General features: G+C 40.7%; 1 protein-coding gene across 2 annotated transcripts in view; it reads right to left on the minus strand.

The window, feature by feature from the left end:
- LOC149532469 (protein PIN-LIKES 3-like) overlaps nt 1–19016 on the minus strand; it is a 312523-nt gene that overhangs the window by 271069 nt on the left and 22438 nt on the right. For both annotated transcript variants that reach the window (XM_089805078.1, XM_089805077.1), the window contains exon 2: nt 4918–4982. In XM_089805078.1, the coding sequence (XP_089661204.1) occupies nt 4918–4982 (65 nt within the window). The remainder of the gene's footprint in view (nt 1–4917; nt 4983–19016) is intronic.

A 19016-nucleotide genomic window follows, 5' to 3' on the forward strand; every position in this document is an offset into this window, starting at 1 on the left:
TCTGTCCGCAGGTTAATAGAAGTCCCGCGGGCAGCCTATCCGCGGGCTCTTAAGACAAAAACGTTCTTTGCCAAGGAAAGCCCCGCGGGCTTAAACACTTTTTTCCTTCGAAAACTGCTGAAAATCTCCTCCGGGGGCAGTCTCCGCCGGCAAGAACTCCGCCGTCCGCAGACTTCAGCAAAAAAAAAAACATACGATGGCAGGCTACGAGCAGATGAGATTGCACAAGTGCACTGCTCGACGTCCCTAATTTCATCACTAGTACAAGCTCAAAGGAATGCAAGGAATTTGGTTTTAAAATGTATAGATTACACAAGTTTGAAAGAAATGCCCTCAACCGTTGGTGAACTTGAAGGCCCGCAACATTTAATTATATAAGTTTTACTGAAGCTCTGCAATATTTGGATGGACTTAATAGTTCACGATTACAGAAAATTGCCATCTACAACATTTTGATATATTTGTCTAATGCGTTGTTCAAAGTTAGAGTCAGCGATGATGGCATCAAGATTGTACACTAGAGTGAGCATTTTTTGTATTGTTTTGAAGGATATTGAATAGCTGCGCAAGGTTTGGTCGCTTCTCATGCGTGCTCATGTTCTCATCCTACAGAAGTGCATGACGCTATAATGACAGTTTTTGTGGTCCGGGCCAGTAGAAGCGAGAGGAGTAAAAAGGAGAATGCAGTGCATGTTAAGGGCGGTTTTGTGACAACGTAGGGAGATTTTGTGCATTCATCACAACAGCAATAAAATTGTTGAGTTCACATTCTCCTCCAGACGGGATTCTTTGCCGGATACTCTAAATACACTTAGCACATATTTCTCTTCCTCTCAGCCTACAGGGGATTGGACAGGTAGTTTTCCGCAAAATTTCATTGGGTTGCCGCGGGAGTAAGCGGAACTATATAAGAAATAACAAATAAGAGGCCCCCTTCATATGGAATCGGCAGGCAAGCAGAAGCCGTGGAAGAGTCAATTGGCAGCTAACATGGAAAAGAATTCAAGAGTTTTAGCATCGGGAATTCGAGTTGCAAGCCCTTCCGGTTCCAGTAGCAAGAAACAGAAGACCAAGGAGGAACTCACTTATCTCACCATCCAATTTGAGAGTCTTAGTGGAAGCGAATGCCGAAAGTGGTGGCAGGAGACCCCTGAGGCAAACCAAATTAAACAGATTTTGATGAGGGCACAGGTACATTGGGCTATTCAGCTTCCCATCTTTTCCATCCGGTTGTTTGAATCAGTATTGTGCACTATGATAAAGACATATAACGCCCGAAGCAGAACGAGTACATTCCTGTACAAGCAACATCAGATGACAGTGTCTTTTAAACCTAGGGATTTCACTAGGGTTTTCAGCATCCCTGGCCCCGATGGGAGGAAAGTGGAAATCAAGAATCATAAACTGTCACGGGAACGGAAGGAGCATTGGATAGATCTAGTGTGCAGGGACCTTACACTTGTGGAGAGGGAGACAGCGGTTCAGGGGACCAAGTGTAGAGGGCTTCGCAGGGACTTTATTCGGGAGGGTCATTGGCGATGTATCATGGACGTCATCAAGAGCAGGTTGACAGGCGCCACCCGAGCTTCGGATATAGCATTGCCGCAGATTGTGTTTATGAATGGTATCATGCAGAGAGTGGTATATGATTGGACCTCAATGCTTGTCGACAGGATGGAGGAATTCATGACGCTTCAGCATCAAACATTTTTATGCTGCACCATGCCATCGGGCTGTTTCTAGAGGCTGCAGCTAGCCAGATTCCAAGGGATGGCTTTGAGGCTCCTCCAAGGGGCAAGTTGGCAGACGAGGAGCCTCCCATATTCTACTGGCGACACTTGGATACAAGAGGATCAGCAGCAGGTCAAAAGAAAGTACTCCGTGGATTGGTTGCTTCCGGAGAGACAGATAGCGGATGGGAGGGCACTTCGATGAGTGACGGGGCTGAGTCTGTCGAAGAAGAGGTGAGCACGTCGGTGGAAGTTGATGGTGAGGCAGCAGGTAGTGGGCCCACATTCTTTACCCCTCCTCAGCTGTCAACTTCGGTGCACTTGACTACCTTTTTCATAGTCATTCCAGCGTTTGGTTAGCGCCATGCCCCGGTCCTTATGACTCCTCCAGCGGAGGCAGATGTCCCACGGACAATGACGGAGATGGTTCCGCAGCGAGCGACAGATGTTGTCCCACGGACGGTCGCTGAGTCATTGCTGACGGCTGTAGCGGAAGTCATTCCAGTTGTATCAGAAGATGTCACCGTCGCAGTCCCACCAAGAGCACAGTTGCCACCGCCAGAGTCTGAGCCGTAGGTTCGGTTGGAGGTCATTGATTGTGATGCAGTGGTCACTGTTTCATCATCTTTTTTAGCAGAGGCCGAGTCAACTCCGCCAGTGCCGGAGGAGAAAATGGAGCTCACGCAATCTGACCAACCGGAGGTGATGGATAGAGCCAGTGAGTTTTTGAGGCAGCAATTCCGACTCACTCCTGCCAAGCGGGGTCCGTCCATTCAGTCTCCTAGGCATTCAGGAACATCACCAATAGTACCAAAGCCTCAGCTTCAGGAGGAGGGAATGCCACATGCTGTGGTTGCGCCAACAGCAGAGAAGGCGGCACCGGATGTGGGCATGGTTCCCGCTAATGAGGAGGAGAACAGTGATGCGGAATGGTCATTGGAGGCCTTCGCTAAGGAGGACTATGGGTCGGATGAGGACAGGTGCCAGGATTACCAGATGACATCATTACCTCAGGACTATGAAGTCTACATTGAAGAAGGGACACGATGTGGCAATTCAGGCCCTGACTCGGCGGAGGGAGTGGCACTTGATCAGAGCATATATCCGTGGGATTTGTCCTCGGCAATTTCAGACTTGCTTTGTAGACAGGGGTTGGTCGGCGACGGAGATAGCTGAGATGTTGGCAGATTGGGCCACTGAGCCGGAGTTGGGACCCAGTTACACCCCTATGATGAAGCTGGCACATGAGATTGTGGGATTATACAAAGATGTTTACTATGGTTGTCGGCGTGCAGAGGCGAACAGGGTTGCAGCAGAGAGATCATTGGCAGCTGAGAGTGAGGCTAGATAGAAGCTAGCCGCCAACTTGGCCGACCAACAAGCGGCATGGGCCGCATAATGGGCAGCACTACTGGCAGATTTGGCAGCAGCGGTGCAGGAGAGGGATGTCGCTAAGCAAGGTACAGAGGCACTGGTTCGAGATAAGGATGCAACTGAGCACGAGATGCAGTTAGCTAGGAGCCAGGCTATGGATGCGGCGCTTCTTCTAAAGGAGGCCGTCGAAGTTAACTCTCAGATTCAGACAGATCTCCGCATCAGGACAGAGCAGGTGTACGAGTTACATCGCCAGCAGCACACTTCTGGGACGCCCCCTTCTCTCTAGTATTTCTTCTGTGGTCTGTAAGTTGTCTCCTAATTTTGTTAGTCGTCAGGAGACGACTGTTTTTTTTGGGGGGGATGGTGTTAGCCGACTGGATGGTTCTAGCGGTGTTTTCTATTTTGTAGCCGACGGATAAATAGTTTGTAGCAGATGCAATATTGAGGCCGACGGACTCCTTCGGGAAGGTTCGGCGGTAGTATTTATAGCCCATCTGGGATCATTGTAAATCATCATTCATCTACTATTGTGAATAGTATTATGCTATTATTGTCTGTATGCGTTGATTTCTTTACCTGTATGGTAAAAACTGTTCACATTGACAACAATTACAAGCGTACAGCCTATAATAACTCCACAGAACTGAAACAACACTAAATGACAAGCAATTGATCATTACACCAGATATATCACTCAATCACCCCTCAAAAATAGTTCCAACTGTTCATCTAGGATAGCACTGATAGAGGAAAGCATTCGGCAAGAAAATGACCAGTTTTATCCTCTTTTATAGAAGCCATAATCCCTACATTGATCAGCACCAAAGAGTTTTACTATAAACAATAGAAATCTCACACAAAAGCAACCAGATTTTGTAGTAACTATAGCATCTTCAATACTAAAATTTTCACTCAACTAATATACAGAAAGCAAACAAACAATGAATTAGAAATACTCAGGTAAACTATAAGCTCTATATGAAATTACCATAAAGAAATAGGACTTTCATCCTCAATCCAGAATTTGAAGGATTCTATCCTCAAGAGAAAAATGGAATGTTGCTCAATCTTGAAAGAAGAATTTTTTTATCAAAATGGATGCATTACTCATACCCCAAACGCCTCTTTTTAATGTTTGAACAAATTTTAAAATTACTATTTTTTTTACTTCTCTCTCCAAAATTGGTTAAAGTATCATTTTAAAATACATTAATCACTTTATCTTTTAATAATTCAGATCTGAGTCTTCCTTAATGAAATAAACATAAAATTACTTTTTTGGACACTTTAAATTGAAATTAAATAAATTTTCCCCTTGCAACATTCAGTTAACCTATGAGAAAATTAAAGAACCTATGATAAAATTAAAGATAGGCTAAGGTTCTTTGCCATCCTATGTATAGGAAAGAGACATGAGATTGCTCCTATGCAATTTTCCTGTATAGATTTTCTCCAAGACAAAATCCTTTCTGTTGTGGTCTTCTCTGTTTCTTTGAAGTTATTGTCTTGTTTCATTTCATTTTTATAACAATCTAGATTATCTCAAATTACACATTCATTTCTAAGAAAATAAACTGTTTCCTTAGCAATACTAAGAAGAAAGTCTACAAATTTAACTATTTAGTGTTTTATCAAGATAAAGTTTGTAGTGGTGATCTGACTATGAAATAATCAGAAATCATCTGCAATACACAATTTACAATATTCGAGAATGTAATGCTCCACTTGAAACAAAATCCAAAGAAATGCTTACTTTCTTTTCATGGTTTTCTTTAACAATGTTAAATTGGTACTGTTACAAGGGAATGACCTGACTTAAGACTCTCGGTGTATCAGCAGGCAGTTGTCCTGTTTTCTGCAACCATGCAACAAAAACTGCCAAAATTCATCAGCTAAAAGAGACAGCCTGATCTGAATCGAAGCATTAGCCATACAATGTAAAAAAAATCCAAATGTTACATTAGGAATACTCCACAGCTGTGAATAATTCTTTCAGTATGTCTCAGCTTAGAAGAAAAATGTTGGTATGCCACTACAAAAAGTCCCATTTAATGCCTGGTAGTTAACTAAGTTTAAATGTATTTCAGACCCCCTGGCAGAGGAACACATGTGGCTGAGTGAAAAGACCAAAAACATTAAAGATAGGAGCAGCCCTTCATTTTAAGATATCTGATTTCTGTTCATGCATCTTTTCAATTGCAAGGGTGAGCGTGATGTTAACAGTCATGAAGAAGACTAGCATTTCTTTTGCTGTTGGCATCTTTGCAGTTTGGAACAGTTAAATTTTCATTATTTAGTTGCTCTTGGTAAAAGGCAAAGCAGGGTCTTCTCACATTAAAACATCACTGAATATTTGAGTCATCAAAGCATGTCATCATGGATCTTCCAATCAGAAAAGAATGATGGCTGAATTGATTTTCCACGACTACTAGAACTTAGATAAGATAAGATAATTTATTAATGTCCAACAAGAGGCCACTAAAGGGTCTAAGGGACTTAAAGTTACAAAAAAAAAGTGGTTATCCAGAGCAGAGACCCGCACTTCCTTGAAGGGGATGTCAAAGTCAGAGATAAAGCATCAAAATTGGCAATCTAGTGTTGTGAGATGTGCCAGGTTCAGGAAACGATAAAGATATTTCAAAATGTATAAAAGTTAGTGGCACTTCAGTAAACCTGGTGCATGCCTCATATAGGAATGCCAAAGTTCTTACAAATTTTCAGAAGTGCAACTCTCATACCTGAGCATGTAATTTCAAAACACAAAACGGGGAGTTCCAGCATAAACAACAGAAACCCAAAAACTAGCAATTCCAAGTCTAGGGGCGCTTCGCGATGGGACATAGACCAAAGTACTTCCAACATAAATAATGCCACAGATACAAGAAATGCAAACTATTGCTGAATATGAACAAGTTTTTGAAAATGACAAAAGAGGATTTTAACATTCAAGAGCACTCCACACCAATTATGGCTTCTTAGCAAGCATCTACAGAAAATTTACATCCCTTGGGCCCCATTTCTAGGGCTTGTTGCAGTTTTATCCAAGTGCCCCAAAGGTTCTTGTCAAAATAAAACACTTCTACAGTGGCCACCAAGGTTTTTGGCAGTGTTTAAGGCAATTTCAGCACTTTACATCTAGACTTTCATTATTGTTTCTTTGTATTTTATTTTATGACCTAAGGTTTTGAACTCACTTTTTAAGAAAAGGTTGGGAGGTATTTGAGATATTTTTCCTTAATTGCTGGCTCGGGTTCAGGGACAGGTTCGGATTCGATTACGGGTTCATGTGTTCAGGCAAAACAAATTCCATTTGGGTTTGTGGGGGGGTTCATGTGTGTGTGTGTGTGTGTGTAAGAGAAACAATATATAAGACTTAGGCTTGACTGCCAATGTGGTTTCCAGTTTTTCAATATATATTTCAATTTGGTGTGATATTTTTTAAATCAGCTTTGTGTTGGATTTCTATTAATTCACTTGTTGTTGACATTCACTAACAGATTTTATTTTATTAATGTGGGGTTGAGTATATACATATATATATATATATAGTCAACCCCACATTAATAATATATATATATATGAGCTGTACCATTTAATTTTGAATTATATCAAATTGCTTTTTACTAATGGTACTGTTATACCATTTTGGCTTATTGCATCTTATATTGTTTTCAATTAGAACTGTTATTGTTATCTTTCCTTTCCTGTACAGATTAATTAGCTTGTCATACCAAGTGTTTGGGTTGTAAGTTTACTCAAAGAGGGTAGTATATATTGGAAATATAGCAACAACAATTCTACTTGAAAATAATATAAGAATAAGATGCAGTCAGCCAAAATGGTATAACAGTACCATTAGTAAACTGCAAATTGATATTATTTTTAATTAAATGGTACAGCTCATACAAATATATACATGTCCGTATGTGTATGAGCTCTACCATTATAAAATAATAATAAAATATATTTTTTTGTATTTTTAACATACTATGTTACATCCCAAATTTCGGCTCAATTTAAAATTCTTCGTAGACGTTGAGGTTTCATGTGAAGTCAATTAAGTAAAGATTCATGTGAAGATGACATGTTAGTTAACTCTTATGATGTTATTATATCATTATCTTGAAAACTTGGAAATGATTATCCATTATGAATTCATGGGAAATGATATGGTGGTTAGCAATTGTGTTGGCTTATGAATAATAACTTGTTATGGAAATTGTGATTTTATTGAGGAATATGATACAATTGTGGGGAATTTCCTTTCCTTGCAGGAACACCATCGAATGGAGGGAAAGCATTGGTAGAAAGGAATTGGGCATGGAGGACACCACCATTACTGGGCAAATAGGTATGAGTCGTGAATCATTATAGGTAAGGGAAAATGGCTAGACAAGTAAGAGTGTACGTTGGCCGGCCATGAGCTACCCAATCGGTTCATAAGACAAGAAAACATTAAGCATTTTGTTTAATAATTTAAATTGTACCTTTGATCGTTGTGGAGTCTCTGAATATATTGACACCATGTTATTATGCCATCCATACTTGCGAATACATGTATATGTCTATGTGCGTGTATCAAAATGATGATAAAAAATAAATATATAATTAAAATATATGCACATGTGCATAAACATGTACATACAAATAGAGATGGTACAATATCATGATGCCAATGTATATTTTATATCATGTGGAAGGGGGGGACCCTTATATTTATCTTAATATTTTATTTGGCTTCATATCAATGAGTGTTTGCCACCTTTATATTGACATTATTCCTTTTTTAATTTTAAAAGTTTGGAGGAGTTACTTGTGACCAACAGTTGGCCTTGCACTGTCACTCCTTTTCTTGTAACGTTAAGAGTGCACGGGTGATCTATTTTAACGTTCCCCACTAGCAGAGAAAGGCTCTCTCTCTCCTCTATTTGCATCTTTTTGTGGCACTGGATTCATTGAGCAAAGCATTCATCTCCTGACTGCAAGTGTATCGTTTTGATGCACATATGGCACTTCAAACTACAATTAACCATAGCAATTGCTCACGATTCAAAAAGCAAGCTTGTGATTGAAGCTCTTGGTGACATGCTGCAATCACCCAACGTGAATATAAATTCTCAGGTCATGCTACCATTGCCATGATTCACTTTTACATGCATTCCATCCTTTTTTTTTATAAACCATTGTTAATGAATGATCATAGTGATATCGTGCATCTGTGATTCATGGATTAGAAATACTAGCACTACTCGAGGGCCTTGAATAATGATTTAGAAAGCATGGAAACTATTTTATTTCCTTTCATATTTCCATTTTGTGTGCATTGGGTGATGGAAATCATACAAACCACACAGTCCCGATCAGCTTTTATTATCCTGATTTCTAGTAATCATAGTCAATGTGTGTATTGTGTACAACAAATATATATAGAGCTTGTCCTCATATTACTCATGAGATCTGACTTATACAGCAGTATAATCTATATGCCATTGAGATAAGAATTGGACTTGAGTAAGGAATTCTGATTAGTATACTAAAATGCATTGTATACATTGAGACCTCCTAGGATACACCCTAGACTAGGAAGGTCAGGCACAAATAGGTGAGGAGAAGTGTCCCTGCAAGAACAAATGAATGTCAATAAATAGAAGTAAATGAATAATTAAACTGTATAAGTAGTACTAAGTCAGCTCATGGTAGTCCAATGTTTAGATCTTGATGTCTAGTCGAGCAGTGGGATTGATACTCTCAGGATGCTCAATGGTTGGACAAGGTGTTCCATGTCCGTTCTTGGGTAGGTAGGGCCTTTCTCAGATGAGATTGTGTGAGGATATTTAAGGGTCCGTAGTTGGGAGGTTAAGCCCCTGACAATGCTTCTCCTCTCCACCAAATGCCAAGACTTGCACAAGACATAGATATGATTCTGTATTCAATATCTTCTGGTAACAGATATTTTACTTTTATAATTTTTGAAATTACAAGTTGAAGATATGTTAGATTAATATCATTGAATTAGTTTTTTCTCTTCAACATATTTGGTATAAAGTTAGATCAATTGATCTTCTCGTTGAACATAAAATATATCTATATGCTTGAAATACGCCTACCTGATGGATGTTATAACTGTGCTTCTTTTATGTGAATAAAGAAAATGAATGTATCTTCTAACTATACGTTATTGAAATAATTATCAATAAGAGAGAAAAGGGATGATACTGTAGTATGTGATGCCCTAAATGGTATTTGTCATTATGATACAATGGTATAACTATTTGTGCCTTATGTGCTATATGTGGACTAACTTGGGTTTTGCAGATGTTGCCCTAGGCGGATTCCGATTTTGGAATTTAGGGTATGGAAAACTTAGATCATCTATTTAGATTTATTGATGATGCCTTCAATTGTTAGTTATGATATTTCAGTCAAACAGATTGTAATAATCTCTTTCGCATGAACATGTAAGATAATTGTTATAACTGCCTTCTCATGAATGTGAAGTAGTACTTATATTTCATTGATTTGCTATTTGTTAGCTACAACCCAAAAAAAAGGGATGTTACATACTTTTTGTCCTCATGGGCTGTGGGTCCTCGCGGGTCCTTGAAAGTCTGTGTAGGTTCTTAATGGTCCTCCTAAGTTCCTATGGGTCTATGGCATGGACCATGCCAGGACCTGAGAAGGACCCAAACTCAAATCTGACTAGCAGGGTCTAAACCTAGTACCTAGTATTTTTCAGCAAAACAAGATGAAATAATAAGGCATATGCCCTAAATCCTAAAAGAGCCAAAAAGAACTCAAAAAATGGCTAGTTTATTCTACCATGTGGTCCGTAATCTGGGATCCCTTAAACATTTTAAATGTAAAAAACAAGCTAAAAAGCCCTAGGACAGCCAACATAACTGTTGTCTACAACTCCAAAAACCAAGAACTAACAGAAAGCTCTAAGGTCGATAGAAGACATTTATCCCAGAAAAATGAATGTAAATGAAAACTAGTCACTCTACCCCAAACATGTGCCAATGGATATTTTCTCCTAAAATCTAAAATGCAAAAAAGAAAGTGCCCTAAATAAACCTAAGCCAGTGCTATTAAAAGTCAATCCTCACACCATTTGTGCTTTTAGAATGGCTCTAATTCACACAACATCTCTTGATTTAAGAAAAGTATATTCACAATCTTGAGACGTTTCTAAAATCTTCAAGCAACAATCTATTGACATTATCATCTGGGTATTGCAACCTATCTTCTCATGTGTTGTTCTTGTAGGCATTGTAATTATCCTACCACCATTTCTAAAACCATGCCTCTCATGCTTCCATTATTTTAGTTAGCACTCCATTTTCCATATCACTTTTTTTGTTCCTTGTGAACCTCTACCATAAGCTTCGATCTCCTTTCATTGCCATCCAAATAACTCAGCCAAAACTAAATATATGGCCTTGTACAACAGCCCCAAGAAATCTTAAGCTTCCTCTATAGCCTTTCTATTCTTTCTGTAGATAGATCATTCCACATGCAACTTAGGAAACTTCTATATTTATATTCTCTAAAGCATAGCTCCAAATCTCGTTCTCTGCCACTTATCGGCAAGGCAAAAAAATGTTTTCTTGGCAAATATCGGAGATAAATTGGTAACTTCTCGGGAAAATATTGAGAATTTTAAATTGGTCAACAAGGTTGGAAAACACTATTTCTCTCCTCCAAAACCCTTCTCTTCTCCTCCAAACACTCACAAAATGCAAAATGAATACAAAATAGGCAACTCATCGGTCATCACAATTTTACTGCTGCCGCCCATGAGAAGTATGTTAGTTATCACAAGAAGTTGACGAGAAGTGGCAAAGAAGTGGCAGAGATGTGTCTATAATTCTCAACGAGAAAACCTTGTTAGTTCCCGTTTTGTGAAACTTCTTGCAAGAAGCAGAGATATCTACCATTTCTCAGAGACAATTTAATCTATGCTCTAAAGTACTGTTTTACTTTGATAGTCTAGAGAAGAGCACCTAAGCTAGCATATACACTTTCATTATTCAAATACTATAAATAATGTTGATAAAGACCAAATATGGACCTAACCGAGGCAACCTCTCAAATAATCACCTACATTTTCCTAGTCCCAATTGATTTGGGCCTCAATTGAATCATTTAGACACATTTGAATCCAAATTTACAAGTACAACCACTACCTATAGGCCAACACTCCCAATCTCCATAAGCTGATGATTGCTTGTGTGAAGGTTGCTGCGACACTATTTTCATGGTAACAAATGTTGCAACAAAAAGACTCGTTTTCACTGCTTAACTAATTTATCCTAATCTTGTACAGTTCACCTTTGTGATACCGAATTGCTACATCATAGTAGTATAATTTGTACCATAATTCTATAACTTTCTAACTAGAACCAAGCCAGTAAGCATTGACACCGTTCAACTACATCAAACATTTATTAGGCACACTTCCTACCTTTCTTTTCCTTTTTAGCATTTCTTTTAATGGTAGTGCTTCTCTAATTCTTCATATATTTGCTTAGGGAATGAATATAACTCTTAGGCAAATGTACAACATAGACTAGTTTAAACTAATCTTTCTTGTTTACATATATAATGTTAGGCTTTCTATTTGCACTTGTTTTAGGGGAACAACTTTATAAACCACAATTTGCTCCAAGAGCTAAAACCATTGAAATCGTAATTTCATGAGCTTTTGAAATGAGGGACCGAGGGACAAGTTCCAAGGATAGCGTACTATAATATACATCCTTATTTATTTGTTTTTGTTTGTTTTCTTTTTGTTTTACTTGTTTACAAAAATAAATGGAGATGCAGAAACTGGTATAACAATAGTTTATTTGCAGCAATAAACAACTGAACCGACTCTTCAAATACAATGTTTCAAGGCACCCACAGCCAGAAAATAACTGAAAGTGCATTATATCATTAAAACTTGAGATATCCAGCTAGTTAAATCACATTATAATGAAATATCAGACATACCCTTTTGCTGATAACAAATATTACTGATAAATTTCAGAAAAGCAACAAACTAGCACCATTTTCAAACCCTAGATGCCACTTCCCAAACTAGCATCAAATTTGTCTTGAAACAAAACCCAGTGGAATGCAACCAAGGGTGCCTCCAAACAGGAAATGTAGACAGTAGAACCCCGACACCACTCCTCCAAGAGCTCTTCCATCCCACACAAAATCGTATGACCTAGAAGTATAGATACAACCAGCCAAGGATCCCCTCTATCACCTCCTCTTGGTATTTCTTTAATCAACTTTGAATCTTTGTGCATCAAATTGAAGTTATCAATCAACTACAAGACCCAAATGTGAAATCTGAGTGAAATTTCCATTGGATCTTCCATATTAGACTTTCACTAACATAAATGATGTTCCTTGCAAGGGTTTTTGTCCTCACAAACCCATAGGATGAACAAGTTCAAACAGCCAAATCTATTTTCAAAATATCAATCCAAGCATGAATGCAAAAAGAGCTAAAGGCAAACTAAATAACCTCCATAATACCTTATGTCTCCTTAATATGGGTTCCTAACCCCATTTTAAGTCACTTTAATTAATATTTGCCAAGTTAGTTTTACTTTATCTTGGGCACCCATATAGTCAAATATTTTTAAATCAAATAGTGACATGGTGAAATATATAATTTAACACTTCTGATCAACTAAATTAAATAAATTGGATCACATTATACCCAATACAAGATCCCTTGCTAATGCAATGACTTGGCCCCAAATAAATGCCATAGAACAAACTATCTCAGAAGCCAACTACCACGTAGACCTCACCGAATCTCCACAATCAACCAAAATTTGAAAATGAGGGGGAAGTTACAGATATTTTTCCTTGTAAGTATAGCAAAAACTTATGTTTACTAAATATAAACAAACACAAAGGCCGTCATATCCCCATTTTAAAATATCATTTAATAAATGATGATAAGAAAATTATATTCAAGTATAGAAATAAGAAATAAATTTTTTATATATAGTATATTATCAATAAAAATAATATTTAGTATAATATTTGTTTACCGCATAGGTTAATTAAGAATTGCACACAGACAATGAACATGAACACGAACAGCAGAAATCTTCTTATTATTATTCGCATATACCAAATAGTACATTATGCTTCCATCATAAGATGAATACAATGCTTCCCGAAGGGGTTATAAATACTCTTTGAAGAACTTTTCCGAAGGAGTCCGTTGGCCACATACAACATGTCGCTACACAACAAAACCTTTCCGAAGGGACCCGTCAGCTACATAACAAGAACCTTTTTGAAGGGACCCGTCGGCTGATACACAATTTCCTTTCCGAAGGGACCCATCGGTTGATACACAATTTCTACCGACGACATCATCCCCCCCAAAAAGAAAAGTCGTCTCCTAACGACTATTACAAAAATTTTGAGACAAATCAACAACCAAAATACATTGACTGACTAACTGGTCTTCAACACTGTCACCTTAGCCAATCTAACATCTGACCCTGATAGCCACCTGTGCCGCTTTCTACCTTCCAATTCCGAGTACACTGAACCAAGTGTCACTGCACTACCTCCAACTGGATGATCAGCTCCTCCCGAGCTCTCTATGCATCCACCAAGACAGCCTCACGGCCAACACCTACTCTCAGTGCCTCTGGTACATAGACACTCCATGCCTGCAGTAGCTCTAAGTCTTCTCAACTGGTCAGACTCCCACGACTAATATCCGCAACGACTGGGGGTCCAGGGGGCAACGCCCCCGGCGGGGTCGAGGGGCAGCGCCCTCGCGAGGTCCTGGGGCAGCCCCTCGCCGCCAACACCAAATGAGCACTCTGGAACCCACACAAAACTGCACAGAACACACCATTTCTGTCATTTTCTGCTGATTCTACACTCTTTCTGGAAATCATTGGTTCTTCCTCTACCCTGTGGCATCATCTGATACTCATTCTGAACATTCTTGATTTGTCGACTTTTTTTTTTTTTCTTTTTTTAGAAAACCTCCTGTCACCCTTCTGTGCTACCAAATAGCAAGTAGAAGTCGTACGCCAAAATCCCACTCTTCAGAATCTATAATCTTGCAATCCAAATCCGTACACATGATATGCTTGAAAAATCCGTACAATTACCTCGCATTCCAAATTATAATTTCCGTACGCTGTCTTTACTTCCAAATTTCGTACGTCGTACAGCCCAAATCCAAAGTGTCAATGGCTTTCCTCAAAAATCCGTACAGTACATGTAGAAATCCGTACTGATCAACCCCCCCCCCCCCAAAATCCGTACGGTCACTATAGTAGAAATTCATGCCATAACTTTTGTTGAAAATACGTACTAGGATACCGTACAGTGATTTCAATAAAGTTCGTACGGTGCATGGTTAAAATAGCTTAAAAATCGTACATTCATGTGCGAAGGAAACCATACAATTTTATGCCAATCTGTACACTCTTGCCAAACTAAAAAATCCGTACGGCAACCTTTACTTAAAACCGTACACTGCATCATCATTTTAAAATCCATACGGTACATATCAGACTTGATGCTTTTCCGTACACTACTCAAAACCTCCAAAAAATCTGTAACAAGATGCAAAACCTGGCAAAATCCATATAGCACAAAAATTCGTACACTGGACTGGAAAATCCATACACTTCCTTCAAAACTGTACGGTGAACATTTAAGAATCCGTACGGTGCTTTGTTTCCAAAAATCCATACAATAGCTTTTTCATCACTCTTTTTTTCATAATTTTTTTTTTTTTAAAATTTTTTTCAATAGAAAAGTCAGTTTTCCCTTCGACCGTCGGCATCATCGGTCTGCAACAACGAAGGGGTCGCCCGAAGGCCATTCCTTGACGCAAAAGTCTTCCGGCCGTGGTATACCTTCAGCTTCGAGCCATTCACTGCCTAAAGCACTTCCTGTCCATCCAAAGTCCATAATTTTATTGCTCCATTGTCCCCTACTTCCGGGATCTGATACGGCCCGACCCACTTAACTTTGAACTTGCCTGGTTTGATCTCATTCCGGTTGTCGTACTTCAACACCCACTGTCCGAGTTGAAACCTTCTACGCCTGTTCTGTGTCATCTCCATATCGCCCAGTTTGTTCCCGAAGGTCGCTACCATGGACTCCGTTAGCTGCCCCTTTTGGCTGTCAATAACACGTCCACTTTGTACTGCTGCAACTTTTATTAAACCCTTCCATTTTGTTGCTTGTGCAGACCGTATCGTGTGTCTTCCTTGCTGCTGGTACCTTTCTGCTATATTTGTGATTCGACGTAATATTTTCTTCCAGCACAGTCGTACAGTAGAATCTTTCCTTCTTTTGGGTTTGTATTGTATGTTCTGTCCTTCAGCTTCAGTCATACCTGCGTTTCCTTCTTCGGCTTTTCTGTGTTGCTTCGAACATTCATTTCCTCCTTCGGCTTCTCTGTGTTCCTTCGGACATTCATTTCCTTCTTCCTTCTTACCTTCGTCGATCCTCAGCATATTACAAATTGGAAAGAGCTCGTAATCCTCTATCTGCAAGTGGTAAAGACCATTTACTGAATCCAGATCGTCATCTCCTTCCAATCGTAGGACTCCCTCCTGATCGGGTTCCATACTCTGCCTCCTCTCATCATCTTCTGCTTCGGAATTCGACGATAGAGCTTCTTCTCCAACCATCTGAGTGTGTAGATCGATGACATATTTCCGGCCTTTGCTTTTGAGTGATAAAGTATTTTTCTTTCAATCGTGCTTTGCCTTGGCTTCTATCAACCACCCTCGGCCTAGAATGGCATCATATCCTCTCTGCTTCAGTGGGATCACGACAAAGTCCAACAGGAACGGTTGTGTTCCAATCGTCACTGGTTGTGCTGTGAGTATTCCCAATGGCTTGATTCCATGTTCATCGATGTTTACCGTACAGGTAAAGAAGTCAACACATACAGACAATAATAGCAGAATAGCAGAATTATATTCATAATAGTAGATGAATAATTTACAATGATCCCGGACGGGATATAAATACTACTGCCGGACCTTTCCGAAGGAGTTTGTCGGCCACAATTATTTTATCCGTTACAAACTATTTACCGCCGGACCGTCGGCTACGGAATACCGAAACACCGCCGGACCGTCGGCTACAGAATACAGAAACACCGCCGAACCGTCGGCTACAGAAACACTGCCGGACCGTTAGCTACAGGAACACCGCCGGACCGTCGGCTACAGGAACACCGCCGGACCGTCGGCTACAGAAACATCGCCGGACCGTCGGCTACAAAAACATCGCCGGACCGTCGGCTACAGAATACAAAATACCACCGGAACCATCCAGTCGGCTAACACCATCCCCCCCAAAAAGAAAAGTCGTCTCCTGACAACTGACAAAATATCTGAGACAAATTAACAACAAAATACATTAATAGAGTGACTACAACAAGAGAAATCTGCTTCTGTCATATCACTTCCACATTCATCCCGTTACATCTATAGCCTCTGCTAACACAATACTGTCTCCTCCAGCTGACCTTGATAGCCACCTGTGTTGCTTTCTCTGTTTTCAATTCCTCGGTACCCTAAGCCAAGTGTTGCTGCACTGCCTCCAACCGGATGATCAGCTCCTCCCGAGCTCTCTACGCATCCACCTAGACAGCCTCACAGCCACCATCTGCTCCCACTGCCTCTGGTACACAGAAAGTCCATGTTTGCAGCAACTTCAACTCTTCTCAACTGGTCAGACTCCCACGACTGATATCCGCCACGACTGGGGGTCCAAGGGGCAACGCCCCCGGCGGGGTCGAGGGGCAGCGCCCCTCGCCGCCAAGACCAAATTAGCACTTCGAAACCTACACAAAAATGCACGGAACACACCATTTCTGTCATTATCTGCCGATTCTGCACTCTTTCTGGCAACCACGGATGTGTCCCCTTCCCTTTGGCATCATCTGTCACTCATTCTGAACAACTTGATTTTGTCGTCGTTTTTTTTTTCTTTTTTTTTTTTTTATTTTTTAATTATAGTTTTGCCTCCTCCGCCCGTTACAGAAGGTCTCACCCCGCGGGGGAGGAAAAGAATATGCAAGAGTGAAAACGGAGCAGCAAGTGGTAGCGGGAACTATGCATCAAGGAGCTGCAGGATTTCCAACCTTGCCGATCAGCTTCCTCGGTGTTATGGGAAAAGAAAAATGTCACAAAGCCAAACCCGCGGTCAGGAAAGGAACTCCGCAGCTTAAGCTGCTTCCGCGGACAGAGTCTTTCACATCCGTGCAAACTAAACTTCATTCTCCTCCCGTTCTGCCTTCGTTTTATTCACATGCTACATTCCGAACTCCGCCAAATGTTTACCGTACAGGTAAAGAAGTCAACACATACAAACAATAATAGCAGAATAGCAGAATTATATTCGCAATAGTAGATGAATAATTTACAATGATCCCGGACGGGATATAAATACTACTGCCGAACCTTCCCGAAGGAGTCCGTCGGCCACAATTATTTTATCTGTTACAAACTATTTACCGCCGGACCGTCGGCTACAAAAACATTGCCGGGCCGTCGGCTACAGAAACACCGCCGGACCGTCGACTACAGGAACATCGCCGGACCGTTGGCTACAGGAACACCGCCGGACCGTCGGCTACAGAAACATCGCCGGACCGTCGGCTACAGAATACAAAATACCGCCGGAACCATCCAGTCGGCTAACAATCAACTGTTAACAACTGGAAGGTAGGTGGCCACAATGTTGGTTGTCCCAATTTTTTCCAGGTATCCTCTGGCAGCACATTGACACCAGATCCTCCGTCCACGATCGTGTCTGTTAGCACAGTCCCGAGAATGCCCATTTCAACAACCGCCGGATAGCGTCCGGATGAAAGAGCTAACAGCATCGGATCTTCTGCACTTGCGCCACTTTCCTTCTCCTTTTTGTCCACTGTACTTGCTCCACTTTCCTGCTTCCTTCTATGTTCTCCTGGTAGTTGAGCAACGGGAATGATGTTTGTGAGTGCCGATCAGAGCTGAGGCATAGTGAGCAACAAATCACTTATCCTGACAGGTATCTCGGCTTGCAATACTTGTACAATATTCTGTTTTGCGCAGTTCTGTACGGAGGTACTCGACGTGTCGTTCAGGTGTGTCGTTCCTACCTGTGTTGCTCTCTAGATCTCTACCCGTGCTTCCTCCAGTCTCTTCTTTTCTTCTGTCGGGTCGGGGTACACTTTCGCTTGCTACCGTGTGATGGCCAGAACCTCTTCTTCGTCCGTCCCGACGGTGATCAAGTTTACTCCCGACTTCGGACACCTAGCATCTTCATGATCACCAGATCCACACCATCTGCATAACAACTTCGGTGTGTTTGCCGTTGTACACTCTCGGGCGAAGTGACCCCACAAATTGCATGCGCGGCATTAAACAATTGGCCAACCATTCGCATCATACTGGATTCGACTTCTTCCGCCATTATTGTTGTTGCCACTATTGTTGTTGTTTTGACCACGCCGATTATTTCTGTATCCTCCCAATGTGGCACCCTCCGTACTGTTGTTCCCGCTCCCTCCTGACGCGGATGCTTCCTACGTTAGGAACACTTGCTGCGGTGTTCTTGTTTTTAGATTGAAAGGGCATTCCTTTACCGAGTGTCCCATAATCTAGCAAATCTCGCAAAATTGCTCTTTCGGGAAGGCTCCCTTCGTATGGCCTTCCTTCTTGCACTCCGTGCACCATAGTTCATTGCCCTTAGTTTCTTTGTTCATGTTCTTGAATTCCTTCATCATCCGAATCATGTCTTTCTGAAGGGCACGAACCTTCTTGCTGCTACCCTCATCATCACTGCTATCTTCTCCTGAAGAGGCGTCGTCATCTGAGTCGGATGAACTATTCTTTTTCTTCTTCTTGGTCTTCT

The sequence above is a fragment of the Cupressus sempervirens genome, chromosome 10, assembly GCF_028749045.1.
Source record: "Cupressus sempervirens isolate cs-2001-9-10 chromosome 10, ASM2874904v1, whole genome shotgun sequence".
Classification (NCBI taxonomy): Eukaryota; Viridiplantae; Streptophyta; class Pinopsida; order Cupressales; family Cupressaceae; genus Cupressus; species Cupressus sempervirens.